Source organism: Petromyzon marinus, chromosome 48 (assembly GCF_048934315.1).
Source record: "Petromyzon marinus isolate PM22_M1 ecotype Great Lakes invasive population chromosome 48, UKy_Petmar_22M1.pri1.0, whole genome shotgun sequence".
NCBI classification, from domain to species: Eukaryota; Metazoa; Chordata; class Hyperoartia; order Petromyzontiformes; family Petromyzontidae; genus Petromyzon; species Petromyzon marinus.
In genome coordinates, this window is record NC_133714.1 from 5,139,594 (window position 1) to 5,151,823 (window position 12,230).

The 12,230-nt window shown below is 46.0% G+C and overlaps 1 protein-coding gene across 1 annotated transcript in view; it reads right to left on the minus strand.

Moving 5' to 3' along the window:
* Positions 1–4,913: 4,913 nt before the first annotated feature.
* LOC116952708 (rho guanine nucleotide exchange factor 3-like) overlaps positions 4,914–12,230 on the minus strand; it is a 30,326-nt gene continuing 23,009 nt past the window's right edge. Inside the window, exons 6-10 of the mRNA XM_032972307.2 lie at positions 11,930–12,006; positions 10,956–11,213; positions 9,159–9,329; positions 7,871–8,045; positions 4,914–7,185 (exon numbers count right to left, since the gene is read on the minus strand). Of these exons, the coding sequence (XP_032828198.1) occupies positions 6,758–7,185; positions 7,871–8,045; positions 9,159–9,329; positions 10,956–11,213; positions 11,930–12,006 (1,109 nt within the window). The 3' untranslated portion in view covers positions 4,914–6,757. The remainder of the gene's footprint in view (positions 7,186–7,870; positions 8,046–9,158; positions 9,330–10,955; positions 11,214–11,929; positions 12,007–12,230) is intronic.

Consider the following 12,230-nt stretch of genomic DNA (forward strand, 5'->3'; position numbering starts at 1 on the left):
CACCTGGGATTATTAAGTCAGTCACCTGGGATTATTAAGTCAGTCACCTGGGATTATTAGGCACCTGGGATTATTAAGTCACCTGGGATTATTAAGTCAGTCACCTGGGATTATTAAGTCACCTGGGATTATCAGTCAGTCACCTGGGATTATTAAGGCACCTGGGATTATTAAGTCAGTCACCTGGGATTATTAATTCACCTGGGATTATTAAGTCAGTCACCTGGGATTATTAATTCAGCTGGGATTATTAAGTCAGTCACCTGGGATTATTAAGGCACCTGGGATTATTAAGGCACCTGGGATTATTAATTCACCTGGGATTATTAAGGTACCTGGGATTATTAAATCACCTGGGATTATTAAGTCACCTGGGATTATTAAGTCAGTCACTTGGGATTATTAAGGCACCTGGGATTATTAAGTCAGTCACCTGGGATTATTAAGTCAGTCACCTGGGATTATTAAGTCACCTGGGATTATTAAGGGACCTGGGATTATTAAGTCAATCACCTGGGATTATGAATTCACCTGAGATTATTAAGTCAGTCACCTGGGATTATTAATTCACCTGGGATTATTAAGTCAGTCACCTGGGATTATTAAATCACCTGGGATTATTAAGTCAGCTAGGATATGAAGTCGCCTGTGATATTAAGTCCCCTCGGATTGGAAATGTGACTACAGTAATATTGTAATTTATTACTTGAATAATAAAAGTTTGATTAAGAACGTGTGACATTACTTCCATGGCATTCTTATTTAAATAAAAAAGTAATTGTAATTAATCAATATAATCATGATAATAGGCGTCTGACAGCCCTAAATATCCTTGAGATTTAACAAATACTGTACAATAATATTGGTGAGATTTCCCAGATATAATACAATGTATGAGATTTAACAAATATATATTTTTTATGTGAATGTAATTAAATATAAATAGCATTGAAAAATAACTGAAGACTAATGAAACAGCTGATATATAATTTCAAATTGCAGTCACTCCCCGAATCTCTTTTCGATTACATCTTCTCGAATACTGCTTCTCCATCAATCTCCATGATCTCTTAAGTTCAATTACAGTTTATTGATCGCCCGCTCATTGGCTAATTGATCATTGCTATTCAATTGATCAAGCGCATTCCTATTAACAGCATGCTCATTCCTTTATTGATCACGCACTCGTTCACTTTAATTACACGCTCATTATAGATATAAAAAACGACGAAACTTTTTTTTATTTTATCAGGTAAGGCCCACTGAGCTGTATATGCCTATTTTGTTTTAGACGCGACCTGGCCACAAATGGATAGCTCAACGAAGTGGGTTATCAAGTAGACATGTAAAGCAGCCAAATACTTTAAACGCGTGGTGATGTTCGTTCTAAATGTGGAGGGGAAAAACCGGAGGACCCGGAGAAAAATCCACATGACCTCGGGGAAAGAGAGAGAGACACTCACACTGCAAATATACCAGCATAGTCAGGGTCGAGAGCGAACCCACGACCTCCTGTATACCAAGCGAAGTAGTTGACATCTCGTCACCGTGATGCCAATTCTCTTCTATCGATCACGCCATAATTCGCTTATTATTATCACCCAACCGCCACAATGCAGGTGCCATCGACTGAACCGACACGCGCACATGACAACAACCCATGACATCAAAGTTCCCAAGAGACATCTGACATGCTTTCCCCATTTTCGAGGGGGTCACTACACTAGCAGTGGATTGGCCATGGTGGTTTACGACGGTGGTGACAAAGCAAAACTAAATTCTGTCCCAACATATCAATACAAATTTATATATTTTACATATTCTTGGTTCTTTCGGTAAAGTCACGTAGAAGGGAAATAATAAAACAAAATTCTCACGACGTTTCCATTGCAACACAAGCAATCATAATCAGATGTGAAAACCACAGCAAGAACCGCCACTTTTTTCTAAAATTTTCTTGCTGTGGTTTTCACACCTGATGATGATTGCTTGTGTTGCAATCGAAACGTCGTGAGAATTTTATTGTTTTATTTTTATTATTTTCCTTCTACGTGATTTTACCGAAAGAACCAAGAATATGGATCCCTGCAGTGACGAAAGCTTTAAATCGAAATTTATATATATTTTGTTTATTTCACATGCTTTCCGGAACAAAATGATCAAGCAAGTTTAAGGAAGCAAACTGTGGACCGGGGTTCACTTTGAGTCACGTCAGCAGCGGCAGGCCTGTTAAATGCTGCTGATATCAAATGTTTTGGCAAGAATACTCCATATAAACCAGTTGTTCTTATTCTTTACTACAGCCTTGCACCCCTTTGGTTCTCAATCGTAAAAAAAAATTATCATGTTAATAAATAACATAGGCTTGATGAAACAAAGTAGTTGTACTTACGTGCCCGTTCTTAATTAGTGTTTAGATTATTTACCTTTTAAACAAAAATCCGGCAATGTCTCGCAACCCCCAGAAAGGGCATCTCGCACCAGGAGGTGCACTCCAGGTTAAGAACCACACTGATCTAAACCATCCGTGGCCTGTTAAATGATGCGGAATGAGCTGGGTCGTTATCGCAGGTTTAGAAAGTCACCACCAGCACTGTCACTGCGTCGCGAGCCAGCTCGGGTTTAGATTTGAAGCTTTCGTGACTGCAATGATTCATACTCCTTGGTTTTTTTCGGTAAAGTCACGTAGGTAAAATAAAGTTTTAAAATAAAACTAAATTTAAATCACGACGTTTCGGAGGCAACACAAGCTTCCGTCTTCAGGTGGAACGGTCACAGTTTGCTGTGACAGTTTGCTGCGACTGTTCCACCTGAAGACGGAAGCCTGCGTTGCCTCCGAAACGTCGTGATTTAATTTAGTTGTTTTCTATTTTAATTTTGTTTTACCTATGTGACTTTACCGAAACAAATCAAAGAGTACAGCTCGGGTTGGTTTATGTTTACCCCTAGAGCAGTGGTGTTCAGCCAGTAGGAGGACGCCTTTCAGAGGATGGTGCAGGTTGCAGCATGGATACCGTGCAGGAACGATTATATTATCTCTGGCCCTCCTCTAGGTCGACTGAGCTTCAAATGAGTACCCGGCGCTGTGTAAACGTCGGCACCAGGGGAGACAAAGGCGGCCGAGCGTGGTGTTATTACGAATCTCACCGCCTCCGATTAGCACGGTTGGCTACGTACGGTGCGAAAGAAGTTCAACATATATGGTTTCTGTACGCAGTCAGAGCCGCTATTGTCATATAATGTATAGCCTTTTGAAATACGCTTGCAGAAGCTGCCACGATAACGTTTTAACATATAAGACGATGTCAAAAATTGTTCCCAATAAATAAATGGCGGAGGTGCCTCCTTTCAAAAGTTAACGGCTAATGTGCGTTCATGGTTTGGTATTTGAGGCCGTCCATAAATGACGTCACGTGATTTTGGACGGTTTTTGACTAACCCCCCCCCCCCTAGTCACACGACGTCACAAAAAGTCAGACCCCCCCTAAAATATGACGTCACAAAGCTCTGCCCCCCCCCTCCAAAACCATATTTCCATTTTGAAAATAAAACATGCTTCAAATCGCTTTAAACTATTGTCATTGTAGTGCGTATTTAATGTGGCACTGCACTCTGATGTTGTAGGAGTGTTGTTATAACAATTAGTGTTGTCATAACAATTCTATGTTAATTTAAAGTTGCGCATTTGATGTGACGTCACATTTCTCAACCCCCCCCCCCTCCCCTTTGTCACACATCGTCACAAAAATCTGACCCCCCCCCAAGTTGCGTGACGTCATTTATGGACGGCCCCTAAGTAATAGTAGTAACAGTATCCTTTATTTAACCAGGTGGTTAAACTATTGTCATTGTAGTGCGTGTTTAATGTGGCGCTGCACTCTGATGTTGTAGGAGAAAACAAGTTTTAAAAAGGAGGCGTTGGAAAGCTTAAATTTTGCATAAAATTAACTTGAAAATATTCAACGTCTAACTGAAACTGCAGATGTTCAGAATATTATATTGAAATTATCTCATAATTATAAAATATTAAAAGTAATTATAACTATAACAAAACATTTTTGTAGTAGAACGAAGCAAAATGGAGAGTACAATTATAACAATCACATATTCATTTCACAGAATGAAAAGCCCTGTTAGAATCATTAGAAACAAATGTTTGATAACAATCATGAAGAAAATGTTCAAAATGTATGCTTCTCCATTCTCCCATGGAGAAGCAAAATGCTCCTTCATGGAATAAATAAAAGGTGACCTTAGTAAATTTAAATAATCAAATAGTTAATAATGAAATTGATCAAAATTAGTGTTGTTAATACAATTCTATATTTATTTGAAGTTGAGCATTTTGATGTTACGTCACATTTCTAACCCCCACCCCCCCCTCGTCACACATCGTCACAAATGTCTGACCCCCCCCCACCCCCAGGTGCGTGACGTCATTTATGGACGGCCCCTTATTATTAATGTAGGATAATGAACATTAGGGGATGTCGAGTACTGGACGATAAGAAAAATAAACGGACTTGAGCAGGAACACATTGCTAGATGATGGCCAAGACTACGAATGGAGTTGCAGCCAAAGGAGGGAACGAGGACAATCAGAATCAGAATATTTATTTTTTTCTGGAGGAATCCGATAAGCAAAAACACTCTTATTTCACAGATCTCCAGTCTCAGTGGGGTGGCATGTTTGAGTCGTCTTCGTTTAAAGCGGAGGTTTGGTGGATGCCAAACCTCCAGTGTGGTGAGCCTGAGCCACAAGTAAAAACTTAATTCATATGAATGACGGTCATCTTCCTTTAAATATATTCTTAAGTTTGCACGTTGTTGTTGTTTTTTTATAAAAAAAAACAATCTTCTACACTTTATAAAGTCGTGATTGCAGATTGAAAAAAAAAACAGATGCAATTCAATTTGATTACAAAAGAAGACTTTATTTTCTGCTCAACGATTTGGAGCTGTGCAACCATAGATGAAATTTGAATTATAAAAGTGAAGAAAAGCTTTAATACAGTATATTACAACACAATAGCTTATTTTCACCCCGATTAAACCGTTGGCACAAACGCTGTTATCTAGCTCGACACGTGGCCAGTATGACATGTTCAATCTGAGTTGGAGGCATTACCCCCACACCCAGATGTTTTGGCTTTCAGCACTTGCGTCACAAGATAGTACTTTGTGCCAGGAACGTGTTCCCTATTTTCAGATTATTCCAGAAATAATCCTAAAATTGCGCCTGGAAATACGACATTTTACACAATCTGATCATATTTTTTTTCCCATTTATACGACCTGCGTGATGTTACAGGAAGTGACATCACATCTGTTATTTTCCTTCCAAAAAGTGCTGTCAGGGTAGCATGATCGGGTGATGTGACTTTTGTGAGCACAAAGACACTGTTAGATTGATCCGAACTACGTCTGAATTAACCTTTAAAATCTGACATTTTAAAATATGAAATTCATCCCTACTATTTACCCCGATTATACACGGTCGACCTTGTGGAATCCTTAGGCCAGCTAGCACAATATGTACAGTGCCAGGAATCATGCACGGGAATAACTGGGATTGCAGAGACTATAACGACCAATAACCACGACGTGCTACGTGAATACCGTAGTACGTCCCGAAAGCTAACTCCAACATAATACTGTGCATACATTGGTGACACGTCTGAAAACGACGAACATTAATAACCGCAAGCAATTTGTGTACTGATCCTAAAAAAAAATGTATACACGTTTTAAGAAAAAGCGTCTTCTGAGAGCCGCAAAAAAATTGACAAAAGTTCCGTTTATATTTTCTTTCCAAGCGAGGATGGCAACTGGTTTGTAACAGAACAAAATGAATGAATTATACTACCAACATATACGAAATATAAATAATAAAAGGAGTATTGCTCAGCTGTGGAAACCAACACGCCTACAAACAGATGCCATGCACAGTGGTATTTGGAAACATTTTAAAAGCTCATTACCTCTGCACTGCTGTTCACAGAACTCTCACACTGAAAATGGGCACCGCCCCAAATGCCCCACATCCAGCTAGCATGCAATTTATCCGGGCACTAGCTGGCAATACCTGGACTGTGTTAAAAGTAAATAAGAGCTGCAGTGTGTTTGTTTGCACATGTAAACCTATGCTCCAAGTGGTGTCAATGGCAGTGACTCAATATGAAAAGGAAACGTGTTCGTTTAGGCTGCAACTTGAAATATTACAATTGGCCCTTTCTACAAGCTTGCTTCGTCTGTACGTGCCAAGATAACGTCTGCCTGCCATAAACATTTCCTTGAGTCAACAAAGTATGGTAATTGGGTCAAGTATGGAGATACGATAACAGTGACGATGATAATGACCCCATGAAGATACGATCATAAGTAAGCAATTGTATGGGAATATATTGGCTTGAACTTAGAGAAAGTAAAAAATATAACACCGAAAAATACAATTTAACACATGTTTTCGCAGCCGCTGGTAATCCATGTTTTGTTTTGGGCGACGTGTTGAACATTTTTTCCTCTGAGGCTTTCACCACGCACTATTACGGGCATCTTCAGGAGTTTCAGACGTCATCGTGATTCACATCATTATCCACATTTCCAATTGAACTCCAGACGATTCGCCGTTGCAGTGCGCGGCAAACGCGTGAGAGAAGAAATAACCAATACGCAGCCCAAACAAAACGGATAACCGCCCTTGGACTGAAATATACAATAAAAAAAACACACACACACACACAAAACTACATTTATTTTACTCCCCGTGTGGGGCCGAGGATGGCTGCTCATCAAAATCCTCGCATCGCGTCGCATTCCAGAACGCGGGCACGCTGTCCACCTCCGTCCATCGGGACTCGCCCTCCTTGTCCCACTCGCTCGTGTCCATGGTGGAGCCTGCGTCCGACTCGCTGTCGGAGCAGCTGGCGTAGCCGGCCCGTCCGACCTGCGAACTCAGCTCCATGTCGCTGTCATCCTCGAAGCTCTGCAGCCGAGCCATCGTCAGCGTCGGCGGCGCCGCCATCGTCGGCGGAGCGGGAGGGGCGACAGAGGCTGGCGTGGCACGGGTCGCCGCCGAGCGCAGGCAGCTGAGCCACTGCTGCTTGTTGTAGGCGCCGTCGGCAAGCAGGTTGTGCATGCGGCCCCGTGCCGCGGAGGAGAAGCCGACGCGGAACGCGTGCTTGCCTGCGTGTACGTGCGTGCGTTCACAGTTGAGAGCGCCGGTGCGCGTTTGTTAGCGGGGCCACCGCGTCGCGATCGCGAGTGCTGTTATTGTTATTTTTTGTTGCTTTCGGAACATTTGTTTGCCTGGGAAAGGCTCACCAAGGCTTCTTTCCGGAGGGTCCTGATACATTCCAGAGTAGGGGCGAATATGTGTTTTCCCACTTGGGTAATTTTGCGGGTAATTTGGATTATGACGCTGGTACACATGGCCGAGCCTTCTTAGAATAACATCACGGGGTTCTTAAGGTCCATTGTGAAGCAGACGCCACATTTTTTACAGTCGGAATACACCTGCAGGTTTAATTAGGGTGGCCACTGGGCCCGAACCCCAGACCTTCACAACAAACGGCAAAAATGCGGTTGTCATCTCTTCTTTACAGCCCTGAACCAGTGATACAAATTCGACATTCCCATGACGGGAGCGAGTATCTCCGTAGGACAACCACTGTTGACTTCTCCACAAAGTGGTACTCACCCCCCAGCGAGATGATGAGGCCAAGTCAACCCCCCCAACCAGGATTAGAACTCGCAACCTCCCGATTGCGAGCCGCCCGCCCTACCGCTGAGGCATCGGGTCAAATAGGTGACGGAGGACTTGCGATTAAACCCTGATCAGGTGGTGGGGGCAGCGGTGATTGGGGCTTGCCTCGCTCCGCCGGCCCAAAGGGGCCCCTGATGAAGGAGGTCCCATCTGGCAGGTCCTGCACGCAGAGCTCCGCCGTGGGGACCGGCTGGCGGTACACCTGGAAGCTGGGGGCTCCGTTACGGTAGCCGGGCCTCGTGATGACCAGCACCCCGTCCAGCAGGAACACGTGCAGCTTCTGCTCACAGCGCCGGGTAGGGGAGGGAGCAATAAAGGATGAGGGTGGCGAGGGAGGATGTGGAAGTCAGGGTGAAGAGTTTCAGCAGGAGCAGTCCGGAATGGTGATCCGGCAATTGTTATGGCATGCAACCTCCATCTCGTATTATTTCACCCTTGTGATACGGTACTATGGTATATTATGATTATATGAATATAGGGCACGGTAGTATAAGGTACAATGATATGGTATTGTTTATAGAAAGGCATACCTTGTACTCTAGTGGTAGTGCCTTATGCCGATAATTCCCACTTCAAGCCAGGCTAGCAGTGTTCCATAAAATATCAGGTGAGAATGTATGCCCTGACGATCATGCTAATGATGGGATTTATGATGATGATGATGATGAGGCACGTAATGATACTTCACATCATCGATGAAAATCAATTCAAAATCGATTCTTACACTCGCGGGACACGCAATGGCTAGGAGAAGGCCGATGGTCAAGCGTAACAACGGAGCGTAAGCCAAAGAACGAAACTCGTCCGGAGAGGACGTCCACTGAGGAAATGGAGCGATGAAATCAGCTCGTGTGTAGGTAAGTGCTCGGTGAATTATCACACTGTCGGATCGTGAAAGATGGCTTGAGGAGACATTTGCCCGTGGACAATCACGACGATGATGAATTGTTGCGGGTGTAATGATTGTGACGGTGACGATGATGACTATTATGACGATGCCTATTACAATGATGATGATGAATTGTTACAATAATAATGATTGTGACGATGACGATGATGACTATTATGACGATGGCTATTACAATGATGATGATGATTTGTTACAGTCGTAATGATTGTGACGATGACGATGATGACTATTATGACGATGCCTATTTCAATGATAATGATGAATCGTTACAATCGTAACGATTGTGACGATGACGATGATGACTATTATGACGATGGCTACTACAATGATAATGATGACTATTATTACAGGCGTAACGGTTGTGACGATGACAACGACTGTTACAGCGATGATGAATCGTTACTGGCGTAATGACTGTGACGACGACGATTGTGACGATGCCCGTCGCGACGACGACGACGATGACGTTCGCTGCGAGCTCACCTGCCCGCGGTGGTTACGGAGCTCTCCGTGGCAGCAGAGCGAGCGGGCGGCGGCGATGAGGGGGTCTCTGTGCCGCGGGTCCACATACTCGAGCAGCCCGATGTAGTGGCGGCACTCCGACTCCCCCGCCCGCGTGTTCATCTCGCCCAGGATGCCCTGCATCACGTCCAGCTGCGAGCGCAGGCGGGGCACGGCGGCAACGGACGGCGATGACGGCGTGCGTTTGAAAGGCTGCCCCGTAATGGAGCGAGCATGCGAGGTCGCACTCGTTACACGCAAAGTGCTTGCCACAAATGAACCACGATACCTTGCCGAGATCTCGTCAAGGAGCATGAACCATCACGCAAACTACGGTCATCCTCGCGGCGGCTTTCGGCTGCCCATCGAACAAATATGGTCACCGCGTTGCGCGTTTTCAGATGCGCTTCTGCGTACGTCTGGAACGCTCACTTCCTTACGATATTAGGAAGCCACCGGAGCGATGCACTTTTAAAATCCAGATTGAAAACTAATTTCTTTAGACCTGCTTTTGGTGTTTAGTTTGTTGTCCTTCACCCACATTTCCTATTAGCACGGCTGGCTACGTACGGTGCGAAAGATATTCAACGTACGTACGTACAAGAGTGTGGAAAATACATTTGTGTAAGAGTGCAGAATGGCGCGGGGATGGCGGGGGGGGGGGGGGGAGCCGGGTGGCGAGGCGAGAACGGGAGCGGCCATGCTGTGCGCGCGTGTCAAGGGACAATGCATCGCTAACGCCGAACGAAACGAGTACAAACTTTGTTTTGAACCTGAACAGGAACAAGACAGGCCAAGGCGGCACACGTGAGCATTCGTGCATCGCACCGCAATCAACAACAACAACAACAACAACCGCCATTCGGGACTAAGTGGCAGTGACGTCACCACGGCGCTTGTGCCAGGCTATGTGCACTTTAAGGCCACGTGAAGCGTCGAACGCCCGCTGACAGGAGGTCACGGGACAGACTCAGGTTGACCGACTGAAATGACTGGCCGATGCACCACCTGTGTGGTGTGTGGCCCCTGGTGACCTCGAGTTGTTAAGGTCGGGTTCTGGGCATTGTTATTTGCTGTAAGTGTAGGGCAGGGGCTTTGAACGTTATTGGTAGGGCAGAACCCCATCTTGCCGCTGGGTGGTAAGTGTGAGGGTGCTTGGGTGGGCCCCCATCCAAGCCCCTGAGATCCCCCGCCTCAGGTTCACGTTGCGCACCGGAGTGTTTTGTCGCCGCGCCACGGTGCCGATGCTCCGCATGCACATTCACGAAACTTTTTTTTATTTACAGAGGCCGGGCAAGGGCCCGCCGAGCTACATAGCTCCTTTTTCAGAAGAGACCGGGCCACAAATGATAGCTCAACACAGTGGCTTATCGTGTGTGGGGATTTATATTTTTCATGAAAAATACTCTGAACGCATGTCGATGATAAATGTGGAGGGGAAAAGGACCCGGAGAAAAATCCACGCGACCGCAGGGAGAGAGACACCGCAAACTCCAAATATACAGCAGCAGCAGGCGTCAGGATCGGGATCGAACCCACGACCTCCTGCATACCAGGCGAAGGGGATAACATCTCGCCACCGAGGCGCCCCAACATCAAACATTTCCCCTGCACAGTATCCACGCCTCAGTCTGCGCGCATCGCCGCTCCCTGCAAGGCTGGGCGAGGAGGGGGCTGGGGGGCGGTGGTGGGGGGGGGGGGAGAGGCGTGCGTTTGGGGAACGAATGGAGAGGATGGGGAAATCCCGTGGCGAGGTGCAAACAAGGTTCGGGAGCTCACAGCGCGCGTCAGCGGCGCGGCATCCGCGTGCTCGCTGGGCGTGAGGCGCAGGATCTCGCGCAGCAGCAGCGGGTACTTGACGAGGCGCGAGCGCGGCACGTCCAGGAAGCTCCACAGCTCCAGGCGGCGACTGAACGGCGACTCGAGGCACCGCTGCAGGAAGTCCTGGACCCGCGGGTCCTGCTTCTTGCGGTCAAGCAGCGCCTTGGCCGCCAGCTGGTTCCCGCAGTAGCCGACGTAGGCGCTGAGGCAGGGGAGCTGCGGCCCGCGAGGATGGGCGAGAGAAAGAGCGGGAGGGAGAGAGGTGCACGCAGTTAAATTTTTTTACAGTGAGCAGATAAGTGTCGATTCATCGTTGTCTTGTTTTTGGGGTGAGGCCGCGTACGATAATATGGATGATGAAGATGATGATAAAAACGATGATTAGGATGATGATGATGATGAAAGTGATGATTATAATGATGTGGTTGGGCCAATCCTGGCCAGAATTCGAGCTCACGACTTTGAGCTGGCCCCACCCTGCTGTGATACGTAGGAAAAAACTTGGCCATATTCTGCGTGGGACGTACGGGGGCAACGGCATGCACATTTGCATGCATATTAACTGCATAAACACGTATGTGATCAGATAAGTATTGAGGTTTGTTAAATATGTTTTCACGACTGAAGCCCGACCACGTGGGCCCTAAATGTATGTAAGTTGAACTTCTTTCGCACCGTACATAGGCAACTGTGCTAATCGGACGTGCGGGGAAAGACAATAAACTAAACGCAAAAAGTAGTTTTAAAGAAATCAGTCTTCAACCTAGATTTAAAAGTGCCATAGCTCTAGTGGCTTCCTAATGTCAGAAGGAAGAGCGTTCCAGACGGCCGTATAAACACACCTGAAAGCGCGCGATGCAGCGAGCGACTTTGTCCGATGGCTATTCCAAAAAACAAAAGCCGTAGCTGCGCGGATTTTGACTCTGACTCACCCAGTCCAGCAGCAGAGGTCCCACGTGGTGAATGGAGCCGTCCCCCTGGCGAGCGCCATCCAGCCGCCGCACGAGATCTACACGAGGCCCCATTGGCAGCATCGCCCCCAACGGAGAACAAATGACAACGAGCACACGTGAGAGAGCATCTCTTTTTGACAGAAACATCCCTGCGTTTGGATTCAGCAATACGTTGTTCGACCTGTAACATGCACACTTTGAACTTAAATGGGCATTCGGAGGTGCGAAAACATCAATTAAAGAGAGGAGTGTTTCGATTATGACATCCTAAACTACTTTT